This window comes from Schistocerca serialis, chromosome 6 (genome assembly GCF_023864345.2).
Source record: "Schistocerca serialis cubense isolate TAMUIC-IGC-003099 chromosome 6, iqSchSeri2.2, whole genome shotgun sequence".
Classification (NCBI taxonomy): domain Eukaryota; kingdom Metazoa; phylum Arthropoda; class Insecta; order Orthoptera; family Acrididae; genus Schistocerca; species Schistocerca serialis.
Genome location: NC_064643.1, coordinates 326,298,171 through 326,318,411, shown reverse-complemented (window position 1 = coordinate 326,318,411; position 20,241 = coordinate 326,298,171). Strand labels below are relative to the sequence as shown.

Below are 20,241 nucleotides of genomic sequence, written 5' to 3'. Positions count from 1 at the left end.
AAAAAGCTGAGATGAAATGTATGATACTGTATAAATTTAAATTATGAAATCATATAATGTCTGAAGCAGATGCAAATGTGCAATTAATACAGATTGCATTGCCCTGGCAATTAATTGCTTCTACAATTGTTGTCATATTTAAGCTTCTACTCCCACTGCAGTTCAAATTATGATGTCGAACTGTCTTTCATAGACTTCACCTGATTGTATCAAAAGGAAAATTCACTGGAAGAAACTATAAAATCACAAGGAGGTAGAAAAGCTGGCCTTTATTTAACTTCAGGAGGTGAAGCAACTAGAACTACCGATAAAAATACTTAACAGTAATCTCAGTTTTTCTAACTACTCCGTGGAGGAATGAGATATTTGTGGTATGGGAAAGTAGGAAAGGGCAGGGATGTCACTCAGATCCCAGGATGAGAGGCCAAGGAGAGACACAATGGAAGGTCAGATAAATGTAAGCACTGAGATTTCTTCAATTTGGAAATGACAGAAGGGACAGAGTGCACAGTAAAGATGGATTCAAAGATGCTGAGAAAATTAAGTGGTGGTATATTCTGTCTGCAAACTGTAGAGCCAGCAGAGAGGTCTCCACTCTCTCTACCCAGTTACATAAAATAAAGCACCTACAGGATGTTTCATAAGGTTATACCGATCTTCCACAGTCTGCTTTTGAACTGGTGGTGATGCAGTGTGCACACACGCCCTGCGAGCGTATATTTTCCACCAAAGGCATTAACACTATACTGAATTTAGTAACTAATACAAGAAAAGAATATACATAAATCACAGCATGTTGTACTGCATTGTGACATAAGAAATTGATTCTTAGTTATCCTGTACGGCAGTTGTTACAATCTTCCAGGACGGCCATTTCCCCCACAACAAGCACTGTTTGCTGTTCAGTTTACAGACAGACTATAAATGATAATGTAATTATGCGATAGAAGAAATGGGAAAGAAAAGGGGGACAGTAGGAGGAGGGAGTGGGATGAGAAAAAATGAAAATAAACTTCTCAGCTACTCAATAGGAAGAGGGGGAAAAGAATCTTGTTACAAGTGGCTGAGTCTAGGATGGTGGAGGAATCATATGTTCCTGTGGTACAAAAGGCATTCAGGGTTGTTGAATCATCCTGTAGGGCAAGCTGATCAGCTAAATACTGGGTGACTCAAGACAGATAGTTTTCTTACGCCCAATAATGCATTTGGCGAGTTTGGTGGTGATCATCCCCATTTAAAAAGCTGTACAGTGAATGTGTCTGGAAATCAGGCTTCATCTTTGCTTCCTCATCCTCACAACAGATGAGTCCCTCTCTCCCTGGAGTTTGAGTTACCTGTCCCCCCCCCCCCCCCCCCCCATCCTCACCCTCTCTTTTCCCCCTTTCCCCTTTCTTTGCAACCTCCTTCAATCTTTCCTTTTCTCTCTCAGAGGAACAAAGAAACATACAAGTTACAAAAACATGGATTATGCTTCACCCTTGTCCAATCAATCCCTCTTTCCTCCATGAAGAAAGCACTTGGAAGTTCTGAAAACAAGCATAATTATTTGCTACTTTAAGTGCTTTTAATAGTGCTAATAATAGATCTTCCAACCCCTGAAAGTAATTTTAAATTTCCTATTAATTTCAAGTTTTCTTAATTGACTTTTCCCTTCAACACAAACCAACAATTGGTCTTCCAACCACAGATAAATCAATTATTTGCACCTGCAAGTCATCAGTAAAGTGGAAATACATTCCAACAATTTTCCCCTCTTACAAACAATGTATTACTTTTATAAAACATTTCCCTCTTCTCAGGCACAAAATATAACAAAATAAACACTCACTATAGATTATTGCATCTTTCATAAAATATTGTGCCTTGGCCTTTAGACAAGTACAGCTGTTAAATACAAAATGAAGGAAGGGAGAAATGTCTCCAAATTACCAAACACACGGCGTATAACAGTTACTTCTTGTAAAAAATGCAATGTATGTTAAAACTTAGGGATAGCCCAATCAAGTTGTGTGTGCATCTGGCAATGAGGGCAGCATTGTGCCATCTTGCTGTGGTTGTGAAGAAAGCATACCAGTTTATCTGTGCACTCTTGGCAAATAAAAACCAGAAGACTAGTTATAACTGTTCAGTATAGCCAAGTGTTTGGCAGCTACATGTTTACAGTAGAGTTACTAAGGCGACACATAATAAGGAAATGAGCCAGGTCACATTTTCTGTTCTGCTAATGATTTTAATTCACTCTGCTACCTCTGATGGCTGTTAGAGCAGTCACTTAGAATCAGTAATGTTAACTGTTCTAATTCACATTCATTGTATGGTTGTTTGGGGCAGGAAAGTGATAACATCATTATAATCCTGCAACCTGATATCAGTATCTAATGTTAACTGGGAATGTGTGGCTATACTCATTATAGAGTTACACAACTGTTGCTGCTACAGTCACATTGTGCACTTTGGTAACAGAGACTCTGTAACATGGCAACTATCCATGCTGATGTGTGGTAGACTGTCAGCCACTTTTCATTTTCATCCACGTTTATAACTTTATTCAAAGTGAATTACTTTCCTCTATACAGAAGGAACACAAAATATAAAACAAAGACACATTGGGTGTACTGCACTCTGAGTAATTTCAAAACGCACATCTGCTCTAAGAGGCACACATTTTGTTCAATTGAACTTTTAAAATGTAACTTTATGAAAGAGGAACAAATTATGGTCCCCAATGATTAAAACAACTAATGCTTTCAACTGAGAGATCACCATTCCATAAATAAATATAAAAACAGATATGTATACTAATAGGAAAGAATTTTTATAGAAAATCTCTCTCTCTCTCTCTCTCTCTCTCTCTCTCTCTCTCTCTCTCTCTCTCTCACACACACACACACACACACACACACACACAGAGAGAGACAGACAGACAACATAATGTAATATTTTTAAATAGTTCTGTTAATTGTTTTACAATCATTTGATTGTTAGTACTATAAACATTCTTCAGTTTTTCCTGTTTAGGAAGCACTCTTTCTTTTATAAAAGACACATTTCACAGCGACACTGAATTATAAACAACGAATTACACTTCTCTGAATAAATAATTTTAAAAAAGTATTATTTTAAGGCAAAATTACTGTGAAAGCATAAACATGTTAACAATTCTACAGTTACGTACGAGGTAAATAAGGCAAACCAAAGGCGAATACTAGTAAGTGGATCTACAGCAACGTTGGCCATAAACAGACAAAGCACATTTATTAGTCCTCAACAAGAGAAGCACCGGGTCACGAAATGTGAGAGCCTTGAAGGTGTATCATCACCAGATCCACCCAAGTGCAGGAATGCCTCCCGCCAGAGCTGCCCCCTATGTCAGCGTTTCCGTGGAGTATATATCTCCACCTTGCAGTTGGTGCTTCCAGTAACTAAAACGCCATTTAAATAGTCAAACTGAAACAAAGATTCATTGTATTACACATAGAAGAATGGAAAATACATCAATGTACTGCTGAAAGTGAAGCGTACATAAAATTATTTTATGCAATCACTTGCTTTTTCAAGAGGCCAGTTTTAAATTGACATAAAATAAACACTAGTTTAATGTACAAATACCTTAAAATTATACATATTCATAATGTAAATTTTGTGATGTGAAATGACAAAAGAATATTTAACTACTTTGCTTCTGAACATGATGTAAGCAATCTGATTCATTCAGGCTTCCTTGGAGAAATTGATGATTTTACAAGTTTTTGGGTTTGTGGCAGAGTTCTCATTTTCTCTTTACATATTTTGACAGCTTCTCTAGTTGTCTATGTCAGGTACTGAGTGCAAATTTTGTTGCGTGCTCTTCGGACTCTAACCAAACTGTGAAAGATGCATGAATGCACGCCATCCTACCAATTGTTTTCGGTGGTGTTAACCAATAAAACAATCAACTATAATTCAAATACAATGGAGAGGCTGTGCCAGAAAGCAAAAAAATGTTTAAATGCAGAAAATGCTGTAGGACACTCTTCACTAAAAGCACTTTTAATAGGCATTTGTCTTTGGGCAAAGGTAGAGCACTGAGATGTCTCCACGATTTAAGTAAACGGAATGCCAGATCCAATGCTCTCCTTAAGCTACAGCCTCTGCCATTGTTAATTAATTATCCACCACTTTAATCTCAATTGCCTTCTTAAATACACTGTCCCAGATATTAGTCACCTGCACCACAATGGTGGCATCTTTCTATTTCATTTTATGCACATACTTGAGGCTGGTTTTGGAGACAGCAGATTGAGCTGCAAACAATGTCAATTTGTATTGTAGGGCATGCTCAATGTGTTGTCCTGAATACCCATTCCTTTTCAACACTTCTCTCTGGTGACCAAGTACTTCGGCAAGGCTTGCTTCATCTGATAGTGTACGTGCTCTGTGGATCAGTATTCTAAGCAAGAAACTTCTCTGTGATGGGTTAATTATGGCTTGTGACTAACAAAAGGTTGATTTGGGTGGAATTCCTGTAGACAGGGACCAACATGCTCTTCTCTTAACCAAAACCTCAAGGAAAGGTTGCTGTCCCTCTAGATATTTCATCGCAATTTCACATATGGTTGGCTTTAACACACACAGCTGGCTTTAACAGTGAGGGAAACAATCTCCACAGCAGTGCACAGCATGTACCACTCACAGATAGGTTGGAGTTAAAAAGCGAGCAACAAAATTTGCACTTCACACATGACAAAGATAACTAGGGAAGTTGTTGCAAGTACAGAGAAAATGACAACTCAGCTGCAAACCCAAAAACTTGTAAACCATGATCTAATCAGTGTAATCTTCATAAATGTTTGAATGGAAGACTAAACTCTAACTTTTAACTTTTAATAGAGAAACTGTAGCAAGGAATTTTGTTTCCATCTTTATGCTGATTGATTGCCAACTTTTAGTAGGACCTTATGCACTGCACAAGAGTCTACAAATGTAATCCAAAACTCACAATCCTAATACTTAAGTAATGACCTTAACAGGTTCCTTGTCAATATGATGCAAGGTACTCAAGTAAACTAACAATTCAAACAATGGAAAGTCTAGGATGGAATAACAACAATATTATGAATATTATATTAACCAATTAAAGTTATTAGGCCGATAGATTGTATAGATTCTGAAGTGGTTATTGATAGTAAGCTTAAAAAATACAACTTTATTTGTAGATCTCTAAGAAGAATATTAAGAAAAAGAACTAGGAAAATGTCTTAACTTTCAGTCTAAAGACTGGTTTGATGCAGCTTTCCATCCTAATTTACCCTGTGCAAGCTTCCTTATCTCTGCATCATCTGCTCCAACCTACATACATTTGAACATTTTAACTGCAGTCAAGCCTGACCTTTCTCAACAAGTCTGACCCTTCAGATTTCCCTCCATTACCAAACTGATTATTCCTTGATGGCACAGGTTGTGTCCAATCAATTAATTCTTCCTATTAGTCAAGATGTGTCGTAAATTTGGTTTTCCTCCAATTTTATTCAGTTCTTCCTCATTAGTTATTCAGTCTATCTGTCTTATTTCAACATTCTTTTGTACCACCACATTTCCAAAGCATCTAATCTATTCTTGACTGAATTGTTTATCATCCACATTTTGCTACCACATAAGTCTACAATACAGACAACTGCTGCAAGAAGACTTCCTAGCAATTAAATTTACATCTGACTTTAAGAAATTTCTCTTTTTCAGAAATGCGTTTCTCGGTGTTGATAGTGTACATATTTATCCTCTCCACCTCCTTGCCTGTCATCAGTAATTTAGCTACCCAAATAACAAAACTCATCTCCTACTTTAAGTATTTCACTTCCTAATCAAACTCCTTCAGCATCTTCCGATTTAATTTAATTAAATTCCATTACCTTTGGTTTGCTATTGTTCATGTTCCTCTTCCTAGTCCTTTACCTTCTCTGACAGACTAAAGTCATCATCAGATGTCAAAGCTTTTAATCATTTTCCTGAACTTTAATTCCTTTTCCAAATTTTTCCTTGGTTTCCTTTACAGCTTGCGTAATATACAGATTGAATAACACTTGGGACAGACTACAACCCTGTCTCATTCTATTCTCAACTGCTATCTTTTTTCATGTCCTTCAATTCATATAACTACAGTATGCTTATTGTATAAGTTGTGGATAACCATAAGCTCCCCATATTTTACCCCTGGTAACTTCAGAATTCCAAACAGAGTACTGTAGTTAGGACAAATATTGTCCTGCAAGCTCCTACATTTCTCTGGAACCCAAACTGATATTCCCCGAGGTCAGCTTCTACCAGTCTTTCCATTCTTCTCTAAATAATTCATGTCAGTATTTTGCAACCATGATTTATCAAACTGATCATCCATTAGCATCCACATCTGACAGTGCCTGTCTTCTTTATAATTACAATTATTAAATTCTTCTTTAAGGGGAGCTGGAGGTGGTCAAATCAAAAAAATTACTTTTTTTTTTTTTTTTTTTGCTACCGAAAATTAATTGGAACATTCCTCTTTAATGTAAACTTTGAATTATTGTTCTACTCGCCCTGGAAGTGGAGTTATTACCATTTTCCCCCACGCCTGCAGAGGAAATGGGCGGGCGCTGAATGCATCTAACACCCTCTCGTGACTTACTGGCGAACTGCTTGGCATTTTCTCGGCCTGTTACGCATACAGCGCCTTATGTTATGCATACAGCGAGTGTGCAAGGGTTGGCTACATTGTTTTCTGTGACAAATGAAGCGCTAAGAGCGCGTAACATCGTCTCTTTGCTGTTTACCGTTTCGAATTAGTTCAGTGTTGCGCCTGTTGTTGGTAGTATTATACTTCTTGTGTAAAGCGTTGTTCTGGTTACGATGCCACGTTTTAGTAACCGTGTATATAAGAAGAGGAAGAACGTAGGTAAAAGAAAATTAACACTAATACCAAGTTGCGATACTACAATTACTGAAACAGTGCGTTCTTCTGCTAAGCAACACATGGCTGGCCATAGCCCTGTGACATCTTCTAGCAAGAAGCTGACTGGTGGAAGCGACAGATTTCGTGAATATGTTAGTGACAGTGGTGGTATTTTTCATGACTTAGCACAGCCAGAATTGTTACACAAATGTCTACACGGAAAGACGCAGAATCCTAATGAGAGCATAAACAATTTGATTTGGAAAGTGATTCCTAAAAGGGTGTTTGTAAGCATAAAAACACTGCACTTTGGCATTTATGATGCAATAGCAACCTACAACCAAGGGAACAGTGTGAAGTTCTGAAGGCATTAGGATCTACAGCTGGGGTGAACACTGTACAAGCACTAAGAAATATTGACAGAGAAAGGATATGAGGAGCAAAAAGAAGAGAAAGGCATATGAAGTATGATGGAACAACGGGCCAGAAAAGAAGACAGAGGAGAAAGCTTTTGGAGGATGAAGAAGAAGACCCTGATAATCCATCCTATAGTGCAGGAATGTATTGAGAAACTTTGATAGCCATTTCCTGTAAATTAGAATTTTTCGAATATAAGGAACATTTTCTCAAAATCCACTCAAGCTAGAGAGATGAAATTTTTATACAGTACTCCTAGTGGTCAAACTTACATTGTAACACAGCCATTTGGCAATGTGTTCAGTAGTTTCATTTCAGTTTAATTATAAAGCAATTATTTGTAAAAAAATTTGGGTCATTAATAAAAAAAATAATTGGAAGGAAACTAGAAAAGATACTCCAAAATCCCTCTGTCATAACTGCAATACTAAACCACTCTATATGTAAAAAAAAAAAAAAATTCAAATTTTTCTATTTGGTAGTTTATTCATAAATGTTCATCAAACTTAGTGATTTTAACATGGGCAGCATAGGCACCTCTGGCTCCCCTTAAGTCTGATGGTATTTTGCCAGTCTCATATATATTGACAACCAGGTGGTATAATTTTCTTATGGTTGGCTCTCCAAAAGATCTCTTATTTGGAAGTCTTTTTTGACTTGGGTCTTCAGTTCTATCGTGTTTTGATCTCAGTATTATATCTACACACTCATCTTCAGAAACTTTGTCTCTTTTTCAATAATACTGTCTTGAAGTTCATTTTCCCTGTTTAGTTCTTCTGCATATCCCTTCCACCTTTCAGTTTTCTCTTCTTTTCTTAGTACTGGCTTGCTATATGACCTCTTGATATTCATGTAGTTGCTCCTCTTCCTCCAATTTTTCTATATGTGATATCAATCTTTCCCCTAGACATGCACACTTCTACAACCTTGCATTTATCTTCTAAGCATTCCTTTTTACACATTTTTCACCTTCTATCATATTTTTTACACATTGATATCCATATCCATTATGCCTGCATCATTTGCTGCAAAATTATATTTTCTCCTTCTGTCAATTGCATTCAACATCTGCTGTGCTATCCAAGGATTTATACTACGCCTTATTTTGTTTTATTTTTCTTTATTTTCTAGTAAGAGGAAAGAAGAGATGTATCAGTGTAATTTAGGTAGGGCTAATAATATTGAAATATGATACTTAATGAAGTTGAATGTACATTCTTATATGTTCAAAAAAATCTGTTTTACAAAGAAATTTTTAAGGCCATGAAAAATTTTGCAATACAACCTTTCTAACTGAACTCAATGTGTAATGATTATTTGGGAAGATTAAATTGAGACTCAGGGTTTTATTATTGCATTTTACATGCAGGATATATGATCTTTTCTTAAATTGTAGTTCGAAGCATTATTTTTAGTAGAAGTAGCCTATATGATACCACACTGCTTGGATGTTAACTGCAAAACAGGTTGTGGCAAATCCTGATGGTGGAAATGGTATTCAGGGAATTCTGTTTTCAGTGAGAATGTCACAGAGAGTTTGTTTTAATGACGTGGTATGATTTTGGTCATATCCATGAGAAGTGCAAGGAATACTATTTTTGTAAGCCTGTGGTTTCAACTTATTTTTGTAAGCCTGTGGTTTCAACTGTCACTGGACTGGTGCAAAATGAAACTCACTGTTTTGACTCAAAGTGAGTTAGTACAAACAGGTAGATGCCACCTTCAAGTTTCTACAATATCTGGCCTGAGGGGGCCTTAGAAAAAGGTACAATGCTCTCTAAAGATTTTCGAGTAGAGGGATTACTTTCTATAATTGGAAAGTCATTGGTATGGAGCAGTGGTCAAATGCACTGGCTACCAACTAACTGACTCAGGTTTAATTCCCTCTGCTACCATTTCCCCCACCACAACAATGTTACACTATTAATTATAAAATTTAAATACATTTAAACAGTTCAATTCATATTTTCAAAATTAATTAAAATATTTAAGCAGTAAATTTACAAAATTGGGTGAAGTTTTGAATGAGTCCAAAAATTCTAGCAATTAATTAATTGTTTTTTCTTTATTATTTGAAGATATATTACATTTTTTAGAGTGATAATTATCAAAGAAACATTTAAAACATATATATTGCTCACACGATATGCATCTTATGCAACCATTTTTTGAGCAAGAACATTTTTCCAAAATATGCTTCAGTGGAAAGCACACTTATTTCAAATTTTTAAATTGAAGGTGTTTTGTCCATCAGTTATGTTGCATACCAAGCACACTGAATCCCACGGACGAAAACAGGAATACTAAATTGATGCCACATGATTGAACAAATTTTAATTGCAGTTTCTCTTGATAATGATGATTGCCGTTGTGGTAGCACTTTAAAAGCACTTTGTAGTCTTAGTTATATTTCTGATGTGTGACAGAGTGTTGAATAAAACAAGCACTTTTAGGTGGAATGATCCTCGTAGTACATGTTACTTCACCTTCCTCATTGATGTCTCATCATACAATGTAAAATCTTCTTGGCCACCCCACGAATGCATCAACGGAAGAAAATTACTGTTAGCAAGGCATGACTTTGAAGTTGTTTTCAAGATTTTTGCTAATGCTCTTTTGTTAGTTTTCCTGACTTAGAGACAGGGGGAGAGAGAGAGAGAGAGAGAGAGAGAGAGAGAGAGAGAGAGAGAGAGAGAAAATCCATGTACCTCTTCATGAAGATTTTGTCCGTCAGGTTTGGTGTATAATATCAAATCATCATCATTCACTACAAAATTATCATTCATAATTTGAATAATCTACTCTGCAATTGCTTGACCCATAGCTATTGCTACAAGGTCTACAGAAAAGAGGAGGATTGTCAGTGATCATATCTTTTTCTCTTCAAATTGAAAAAGCTTAACAAAGAGCACTGATGATCTTTCTAAATTCTTCATGAAAGGTTGTTTTGATTTGTTTAAATTTCAGTTTATTTACAAGTCACTTCACTGGTAGAAAATTCTTGTTTAGTTTTCAGTTTCCAATAAAATAAAATGTCTTGATGGAAAAATACCACAGACTTGTGGTGAGATGCTGTCCACAACTGTACAGACAGTTACAAATCGTCAGAAAAAAGGTACAGTAATGACTTACTATAGGGGATTTGAAACAGCTGCCAAAGATACGTGTTTTGAATGAATGTAAGAGAACAAAGAAAAAGAATACGGTGCTGATATGACGACAACAGAATGTTGCTACTGAAGGACAGCTGAAATCACAAACCACACTCTACAGTAAATACAATGCTGAAATATCATTTAAAACAATACTTCTTTAAATATGTTCACAATTAATAGTCTTTAACAGTTCGAGGGGGGAGGGGGAGGTATGACCAATAGCAGCAGGTATTGAGCCTTTTTTTTCATAGCATAAAATTTACTTATTTAAGTAAAATACAACAATAACTTAGTAGAATTGGATTTAATTACTATTTTTCCCTGTAGAATTTCCTTACATATTGTTTTTATTGTTGTTCTGTTTTGTTATGAGTTGAATTTATTTTGTTTTGTCCTTTGGTTGCTTTTTTTCTGTGAGTCCTTGAAGGAAGTCATCGAGAACAGATATGATTAGCTCTATTTCATAACCTGAGCCAACAAGCTGCCAGCCAGTGCACCTGACCAATTTACCACAAAACTGACTTAAAAACTATTGAAAAAAAAAAAAAAAAACTCTTGAGCTCTGCTTGAAAATCTTTAGAGCACATTTTATCTTTTCCTATGGACTAATCAGGTGAGATATTCTACGAACTTGAAATGGGCATCTACCTACTCTACTCATGTAGTTTGAGCCAAATTGGTGAGATCAGTCCTGTGCCCTCCCTTTGTGAGACACAGCATTACGATTTAATTTTTTTCTTTTTGGTGGAATTATTTAGTTAACTGGATATTAAGAGAGGAATAAAAGAATCTGACATTATTATTTTATGGGAGCAATGAGGTAAAGCAATTTTACTACAAACTTAAACTAAGTTCACTATAACAATTTTAGACACATCACACATACTGGTCCAAAAAACATTTATTTTCAACTGAGGTTGCAGTAGACATAAACTTTACAGGTAAGCAGAACTGCAAAAGTGAATACAGTGCTGATAAACTCAAGTAAAGTAACTCAACCTAAATTTTTACTTTGGCAGAAGGGAACATACTGTAATCAACAATAGTATGCTCTGTAGGTATTTTCTAGAGCAGAGCAGTAGATCCGCATGCCATTCTGTACATCACAAAAATGGTGTGATTAAGCTGTGCGCTGTGTCACTTGGCACAGGGGCACAACAGTGACAGAATCTGGTAAAGTAAAAGTGGTTATTGCTGAGTTCTTTAAAACTACCAGTGCAATGATTTACTCTACTATCAAGAGTGAGATTTCAAGGCTCACTTTAAAAAAATCAAAATTTTATGTTTCGTTGACTCCACAGATGTGATCAGATTAGGTTTGGCAGTGTATTTTGATTGATTTTGTGTGTGTGTGTGTGTGTGTGTGTGTGTGTGTGTGTGTGTGTGTGCGCGTGCTGGGGGAGGGGGGGGGGGCAGCAATCACATACCGATTTATATCAAACATTATCTGGTGACCAAAATTTGCTTTTTAGTTAATAGTTTCTAATTTATATCACACTGCCTCCCACACTGAGAATGAAGTCAGGTTTCCAATGTTCAGTTAGGTTTGTGTGTTGCGTGTATATGTATTTTGTAATGTTGTTATGGCCCCTGGTGTGCATGCACCCCTAATGTACATCCTTCACAGTTTTCCCCTTTAAAGATTTCTCCCAGTTCAAAATTTATTACTGACTTCTTCTTAGCATGTGATCCAGTTACCACATTGAGAAATGCTCCACTTATGTGACAGTTGGCTTAGCTTTTGACAATTTCATTAGCTCATCAGTGCCTTAATGCTTGACTACTTCTTCATCACTGAAAATTGAAGTGTGTGGGAATGCTTGAACAATTATAAATTCACCAGGTGTAACACTGACCTTCACAATCATCAAGCAGTTATTGATACGGCTAGTCCTACATACTATTTTCTCATTTACCTCTTGCTATGACAGCAACTCTTTCTTTTTTTTTTTAAATCTTCCTAACACTGCTACGAATTACTCTGAACATATCAATGCATAATTCTCCATTTCCTCCCCACCTTGTCTCACATGGCTCTATAACATATATTTGGTTGTTTCTAATATCACATTTAATTTCCTCCAGCTTCTTTAAGTACGGTATCCCATGTATCTACATCAACTTGTGAAGGAAATTGCCTGATAAGGACATAGGAGACCCTCTTTCCTACTCTTTCAAATTTTAGGTTCTGAAATCCACAGTCAGTACTCTGTTGTTCTCTTTTTTTTTTAAATCTCCTTTCATGATTCCATATCACTTGACATATTCATCTGGAACTTTAATCAGCAATGAGAAACTTTTTGACAATTTCCAAGAACATTTTAAGAAGTTTAAGAAGCCTTATTTACTCACATATCTATCTGTGGTAAAGGACTGAACATTAAAATACTTGCAATATTTTAAACGAAGAGGCATTGTAGAACTACCCTACTGTGATATTTTCTAGTATTGTGGAGTGTTCTACTGTCAACAATCTCTTTTGACATAAATCAAGAGTGCAATGAGATTCATGGGTTCAAGCAAAGTACTTACCCCTGTCACTTGCCCTGAAGTCCGTATTAATGAAAGCTGTTCCAAAGGGCAAGATGGTGCAAAAGCTCTGAGAGTAGTATCTGTTGATGCAGTCAGAACAACACCTTCATGCTGCTGAACTGCTGTTACTTGGCCTCCATGTTCCACATCTAAACTCTGAAATATATAACTATGGTGAGTCTTAGTAAAACCAGTCATAGTTAATTTATCAGTAGCTTGCATCTGCTGATGTTTTCTATGGCTATACTACAGCCCAACTAGAAAAGAAGCTTTAGTGCAATTCTGGGCAGAACTATTGGAAAAACTAAACAAGAAACAGTTAAAGATTATCTACTTACCAACTAATAAAAAAGAACAACTGCATCAGGACAAAACCACACTACTGGGGTAAGGGGAAGGAGGGAGAAGAATATTAAGTATAGAGCACTTGCAAATTTTTAAGAAAGAAATTCCCTCAGTAGGACCACAGAATAAACATCAGTGACAGGCAAAGCAAAGGAAGTCATTCCAAGTACACAATAAGATGGATGCAAGGTGCAGGACCTAGCAGCTGAGACCTCAGTTGTATAGTACTAAAAAAGCTGGAGGAAATAAATAGATGAGGACTATAGCTTGAAAGAAGTCACAATATGAAGATGGGTTCATGGTATTCAGCAGTACAGAAGGATGGTGAAGGAAACACAAAACAAGAGGTGCAAGGGGGATGTATAAAACATATTCTTAAAAAATTACTGTAAGAGGTTTACATCAGACAAGCATGAACAGAAATAAATATTTCAAGAGAATGAAAGACAGACATGCATTAAGACAGAGACGAAGGAAAGGCCAAAATCTTCACAAGAATAAACAAGGTTGACAGTGAGAGTGCCAGAAAGCCAAGTCCTAACTGCCAACACGTGTGCTCACCTGCTCTATGGATTGGAGTGATTATTCCTCCATTACTTTTCTTCGGCATTTTTTCATTTGTGATCTACCTTCTCCTATTTTATAGCTGGTTCTGCCTCTCAAAAAAAAATACATCTAAAAAGTTTGGAAAGATACAAATTGGTCATCCACATTTTTGTTCATGTCTGTAGATTCTACTTGTGTCATTTCTATTTCAATCCATACTAACTGAGTGATCTTCTTCTATCACACACGATATTAACCTCAATTTTTGGATTCTCTTCTATCTATGTTTTGACTAATGATTATAACTATTATCTCCTTCTATTTTTTTAATAATACTTTAAGATCACAATGACTTTGTTGCTAGCTATAATTAGCTATGAGTTACTATCCTTATTGGCGGCACTTTCCAAAATCTGTGCTTGTTTTATTAAATCACCCCCAAAACTTTGTATCCAAGTATGATACAGATGTCATTAGTTCAAATTACATGTCTTATTTTCTAAGGCCTGTTATTCCTTGTCTAAATTTTGGTAGAACCTAGGTAAAAATACGACACTTCTCCTACCTAGCATTTCTTCATACTGTGTACTGTTTGTCGTAAGGCACCTTACTAGAGGTTTTGAGATTTACATAATCTTTTACAAACTATATTGCTGCTGGAGGACTGAATACTAATTTAGTATTGTAGCTTCCCAGCATATTTGATGGTCCAAAACTGCAGTGAACACTTGGTTTAAGGGAAAAGACAAATCATATTTTCTCTGTGTATTAAAAATGCTACACAACCACTGTTTCAAATGTACTAATCTGGAAAGGGGAAAAGTTGAAGAAAATAGTACGGTGTTTATCACGAAAAGGATGAAAACTGCAGAAAGGTTTCAGCTTCATGATCCAACAATGAGTAGCATGCTGCGTCTTATGGCAACACATGACCCGATACCAACATTTCGCCACTTTTGGGGAGAAAGAGGGAAACAATGTTGATTTGTGCTGTGGGAATGTAGACAGTTTCTTTATGTGGCTATAGAAGCATATAAGGTAGCTATTACTGCAGCTTGTTTATCATTTCATGTAATGACATGATGTGCCAGAAATTGCCATTTGCATTTCTGTCAACAACCTGCTTGGTAGTGGATATGGCTTTGAATGGTACTGAAATAAATGTGGAAGCAGCATATAACCATCGGCAGATTATTAGAGAACAAGGATGTATGTTTGGTTTTGCATATTTAGCTCCCACATTTTACGAAGGAAGCAATTTAGTAATAGTTACTATTATTAAGGAAAATCATGCAGATGATACTGGACTAGAAAACAGGCAGAAAAAAAGAATATTAGCTCTGAAGACATTCTCTTGTGCTGACTCATCAGATTTGCTCTAACGAGTGAAATACAGAGTTGTGAATACAGTATGTACAATCTTAACTCCACCAACAACTAGGTTCCTGTCTAGGAAAAGCCTTTCACAGTCAACATTTGCACTAAAATCATCAACCAAGAAAGCCACAGAAAAACTGTGGGCAGCCAAAATAAGTCAACTCAAAATAGGTGTAATGCCAGCAGAATGCTTACCAGCCACATAGGACTAAGACTGGATCACATGGAGGTAAATATGTTATGAATGGGTGTTGGCAAGGGAAAACCTAATGAATGTCAGTGTTACTGTTACCGTGATTCTTGCAACAGAGAGAAGTTGCTGAAGGTGCAAGAAAATGCTCTAGTAGTTGTTTCTTGTTACACAAAGACTGTTTGATCTCATTTTTGTATGTGTGTATATGTATAAATTCCTTCTATTTTCTTAAATGAAATTCTAAATTTATAGAATACTATGTGTATGTTTCTGGCATTAGTAAACAAATAGAATAGGGGAAGTCAAATTGAGACAAAATTTCAAATAATTTTAGTATCTGACAGTGTTTGGATTCCCCATGCAGCCCAAGTGTCAATATAGAGAAGAGGTCAGATATACTCAGGCTACATATTCCAGCCACAGCATGCTACTGTGGGAGGTGCCATCTTAGGGAGTATGTCATGTGGAACTGTCCACAGACATGAGACTGTCAGTAAACACCTTGCCTGACACTTATCAGTTAGTCACTCTAGTTAACTGAATCATTAAGTATGGGTCATTGATCAGTAGAGTTTTGACCTAGCCTGTATTGTGTTTTCTGGACCGTTTGGTATACACTTTATACACTTTAAGATGACTTTGCAACAGTCTGGACTTGTTTTAGGTAAACCGTTCACTTTGTGAACATTTGTGGCAGCAGCCACTGCAGCTACAATAGCAACAACAAATGCAGCTACAGCAACAGCATGAAAAACAGTGGGAACTCCAGCAGCAGAAGCAGCACCAGCCAGAGCAACAGTGAGAGCAGCAGCAGCAAGAACACCAGTGGTAATACCAATAATAACAGCAGAAATTGCTGTTACAACTGCTGCAAAAACAACAACAGCCTGCTGTTGCAACTTCATTGTCTCCAACGCCATCGTTTGCTTGCTTCTATGAGACAAACGAGAGATGGGAGGTCTATTTACATTGTTTTATTCTTCACTGAAAGGTGAGCCAAACAACTGACTAAGGATGTCAGAGTGCACTCTTACTGTACTGTACGAAGTAGTGCAAAAACTATGCCCACTCTCAGATGCCAGTAGTTGGATTTTTTATGATGTTTGTGGTTTGCTGATTGACTATTATGATCACCCACATAGTTGCTATAAGGCTCCAGTTTAACATGTGAGTTAAGCAACACAAGCAGACATATGCTTGACAAAGTCAGCACAGGGCAGGCCATTTCTGGCACTACATGCTGATTTATTGGGGGAGGGGTATTGTGCCTGACAATGATTTAGATTCCCCACCCAGTCCGAGTAATGATCATACTCCTACCACAGCTTGCTCCAGCACAAGGTGCCACTGCAGAGGTGTGGCCATCCACTGATATGAAACTGCCTGTAAATACCATGGCCCAACAGTTGCCAGTTAGTCTAGACAGTTCACTGAAGCATTAAGTACGCGCCATTATCAGTAGAGTTTTGACATTGCCTGTATTGAATCTTTTGATTCATATTGCTCCTTTGAATCTTCTTATATACTTAAGATGACTTTGCTACACTTTGGACTTGTTTCTAGCTAGCTGTTCACTTCATGAACTCTGTCATCGCCTCAGGAACTGCTTGTTTATTCCAGTGATCTTTGTGTTACTGCTAGTACAAATGGTCATGAACTGTGTTCTGTCTAGACAGAGGAGAACAGAAAAATAATCATAATAGGTTGGAAATGCACCATTTTGGAGCTATGGCTATAAAACAGATTATCAGCAACAAGTGTGCATAAGTGTTTGCATTTAAACTACCTTACTGCTGCTAATATCAGATTTGCTAAGTAGCACAGTTATTTATTAAATTAGATGAATATAATGGTTTCAGATGGGCAGTCAAAGCTAAGCTGATTTTAAACTCCTCTCTATGGTTGGTTAAGTCCAACCTGATCGGTGATGTTTCACTATTAAATCAACTATGTTAATAGTACTGTAATGCCACTAATTTGGTAAGATAATAAGCTGAACTGAAGAAAAAGAAATACAGTAAGAATCAATATACAATACTGAAAGATGCGATGTTGGTAATAATGAAATCAACATGTTTTAATTTTTGATAATGTAGATACAGAAAGATTGTACTTTTATTCTAACAAGTATGGTAGAGCAGAAAGTGTGAAATAATACAATGGTGAAGAATAAAACAGAAAATAAAATTCAAACACACTTTCTTCACAAATCACATTTTTCTACAGCAAATGCTAAAAATTCCTGCTTCCAACATCGCCACAAAGATGATATTGTTAAAGAAATTATTGATGCAGCCTCTTAGAAATTCTTGGCATGTTGCAAAAGAGTGCGGCAGCCTCAATAATTCTTGCAACCAGCTTGTCACAGGTGTTGAATGTTGTACGGTAGATGTGATCTTTCATAAGACTCGAAACACCAAAGTCTAGTGATGCTAAATCAGGTGATCTGGGAGGCCACACTTGAGGACGACCACACCCAATTCACCTGTACCTGAACACTTTGTTCACAATCACCTGTATACCAGAGTGCACTGTGGCATAGCTCCATCCTGTCAGGACAACATTCTTCACTGTACACCAAGAGTAGCATCTTCCAACAGGATGGGAAATTTCACTTGCCAAACTTGTAAATAATTGTCGCCATTTAATCAGGGAGGTTGTATGTTAACTACAAGTTTCCTAGTAAATATAACCCATTCGTAAACATGATGAAGTAGGGAAAATTTATGTTGTTGGGATGCTGGTGCTGCCTTAGTGCCCAGGCACAAAAATTTGTTCATTGCATTTGTGGACTGTTGCTCTAATGCCAGCTGAAGACACTGCTTCAAAATGATTTCATATTCCTTCAACAAATTCTAGAGTTCTCACTGTTCTTTGCCATCCTGTATCAGCCATTTATGGCATAAACATGTCCGTATCTGTCAAGCAATGTTCCACAGATGTTAAGGTGCCGATTCTGGTAGCCTTCTGCCTGTGAAATGTTCAGCATACCACATTCTTGCATCACCAGCAGTCCATCTCACTGCTCTGTAAGCACTGAGAATGTTAGATAGCTCCTCGTTTGTGTGCATGTTCATGACAACTTCCAGTGGGGTACAATAAATGGCAACAAGTGAAGTGCAGCACAACAACCAGAGCATAACACAGTTGCAGCTTAACGATAATGGAAATTCTGGGTGGAAAAATACTTAAAATAAGAGAAAGACAATCACTCACCTACAGCGGACCGATGCATGGAGCACAGGAATGCGTAACATGAAACAGCATTCATACTAACTTTTGAGCAACAGCTCTTTTTCTAGTACAAGTACACCGACACACACACACACACACACACACACACACACACACACTACCACATAGACACCCAAACGCACCCTCCTGTGGTCATGGATGGAAAAGAGTAGAGCAAAAAAAGGTGTATGACGAGGAAAGAGTGGGGGGGGGGGGGGGGGGGGGGGAGGAATGGAGAAAAGGAAAGAGTGGAGGGAAGGAAACGTGATCATAAAAAGGCAGCAGAATGGCAAGGGAGAAGGGTTGAAAAAGGGGGGAGAGGAGAATAGTTGAAAAGAGGTAGAGTGAGAGAGTGAGCAGGAGCGCGCGAGAGCACACGGAGGAGCGGGAGCGAGCGGGGAGGGGGGAGAGGGAGATGGGGAGGGGGAGAGAATATCTGCACGGGGGTAGAGGTGAGGGAGGAAGATTAGTGGTAGAAGGTAGTGCATGATCCAGATGGAGAAAAACAGGTTAGCGGAAATTTAGGCCATGGGATGTTAAGAGTGCAGGATACACTGCAGAATCACTTCTCATCTTCGTAGTTCAGACAAACTTGTGCTGGAAGGGAGCATCCAAAAGGCTCGCATAGTGAAGCAGCTTATGAAGTCGTTTGTGTTGTGTGCTGCATGTTCAGCAACTGGTGGTCAAGTTCGTGCTTTGCAACAGTTTGGTGGAGCCCTTATGAGTGGGTAGACAGCCGGTTACTTGTCATGCCTATATACACACATCAAAAAAAGTTTTGCACCACTTTGGTTCTGAGAGTTCAGGAACCTGTACAAAAAAGTTGGAATAGAGATTAACATAAACATCATTTCCGCCCTTTTTATTGTTCATGAAAACCACACATTGCATGTTGTATCACCATACAGCGAGACCTTCAGAGGTGGTTGTCCAGATTGCTGTGCACACCGGTACCTCTGATACCCATTAGCATGTCCCCTTGAATTGATGCATGCCTGTATTTGTCATGTCATTCTATCCACAAGTTCATCAAGGCACTGTTGGTCCATATCATCCCACTCCTCAACGGCGATTCGGTGTAGATCCCTCAGAGTGGTTGGTGGGTCATGTCGTCCATGAACAGCCCTTCTCAGTCTATCCCAGGCATGTTTGATAAGGTTCATGACTGGAGAACATGCTGGGCATTCTAGTCGAGTGATGTCATTATCCTGAAGGAAGTCAATTCACAAGATTTGCACAATGGGGGCGGAAATTGTCATCCATGAAGACGAATGCTGCCAATATGGTTGCACTACCAGTCGGAGGATAGCATTCACGTATCGTGCAGCTGTTATGTCGCCTTCCATGACCAACAGCACTGTAAATCAGCCCCACGTAAGTCACCCCAAAACAGCAGGGAACCTCCACCTTGCTGCACTTGCTGGGCAGTGTGTCTAAGGCGTTCAGCCTGACCAGGCTGCCTCCAAACACGTCTCCAATGATTGTCTGGTTGAAGGCATATGCGGCACTCATCGGTGAAGAGAACGTGATGCCAATCC

General features: G+C 37.7%; 1 protein-coding gene across 4 annotated transcripts in view; it reads right to left on the bottom strand.

The window, feature by feature from the left end:
- Window positions 1-1,384: 1,384 nt before the first annotated feature.
- Window positions 1,385-20,241, bottom strand: part of LOC126484025 (F-box/WD repeat-containing protein 9-like) — a 93,805-nt gene continuing 74,948 nt past the window's right edge. For all 4 annotated transcript variants that reach the window (XM_050107352.1, XM_050107354.1, XM_050107356.1 and 1 more), the window contains exons 8-9: window positions 13,009-13,164; window positions 1,385-3,447 (exon numbers count right to left, since the gene is read on the bottom strand). In XM_050107352.1, the coding sequence (XP_049963309.1) occupies window positions 3,370-3,447; window positions 13,009-13,164 (234 nt within the window). In that variant the 3' untranslated portion in view covers window positions 1,385-3,369. The remainder of the gene's footprint in view (window positions 3,448-13,008; window positions 13,165-20,241) is intronic.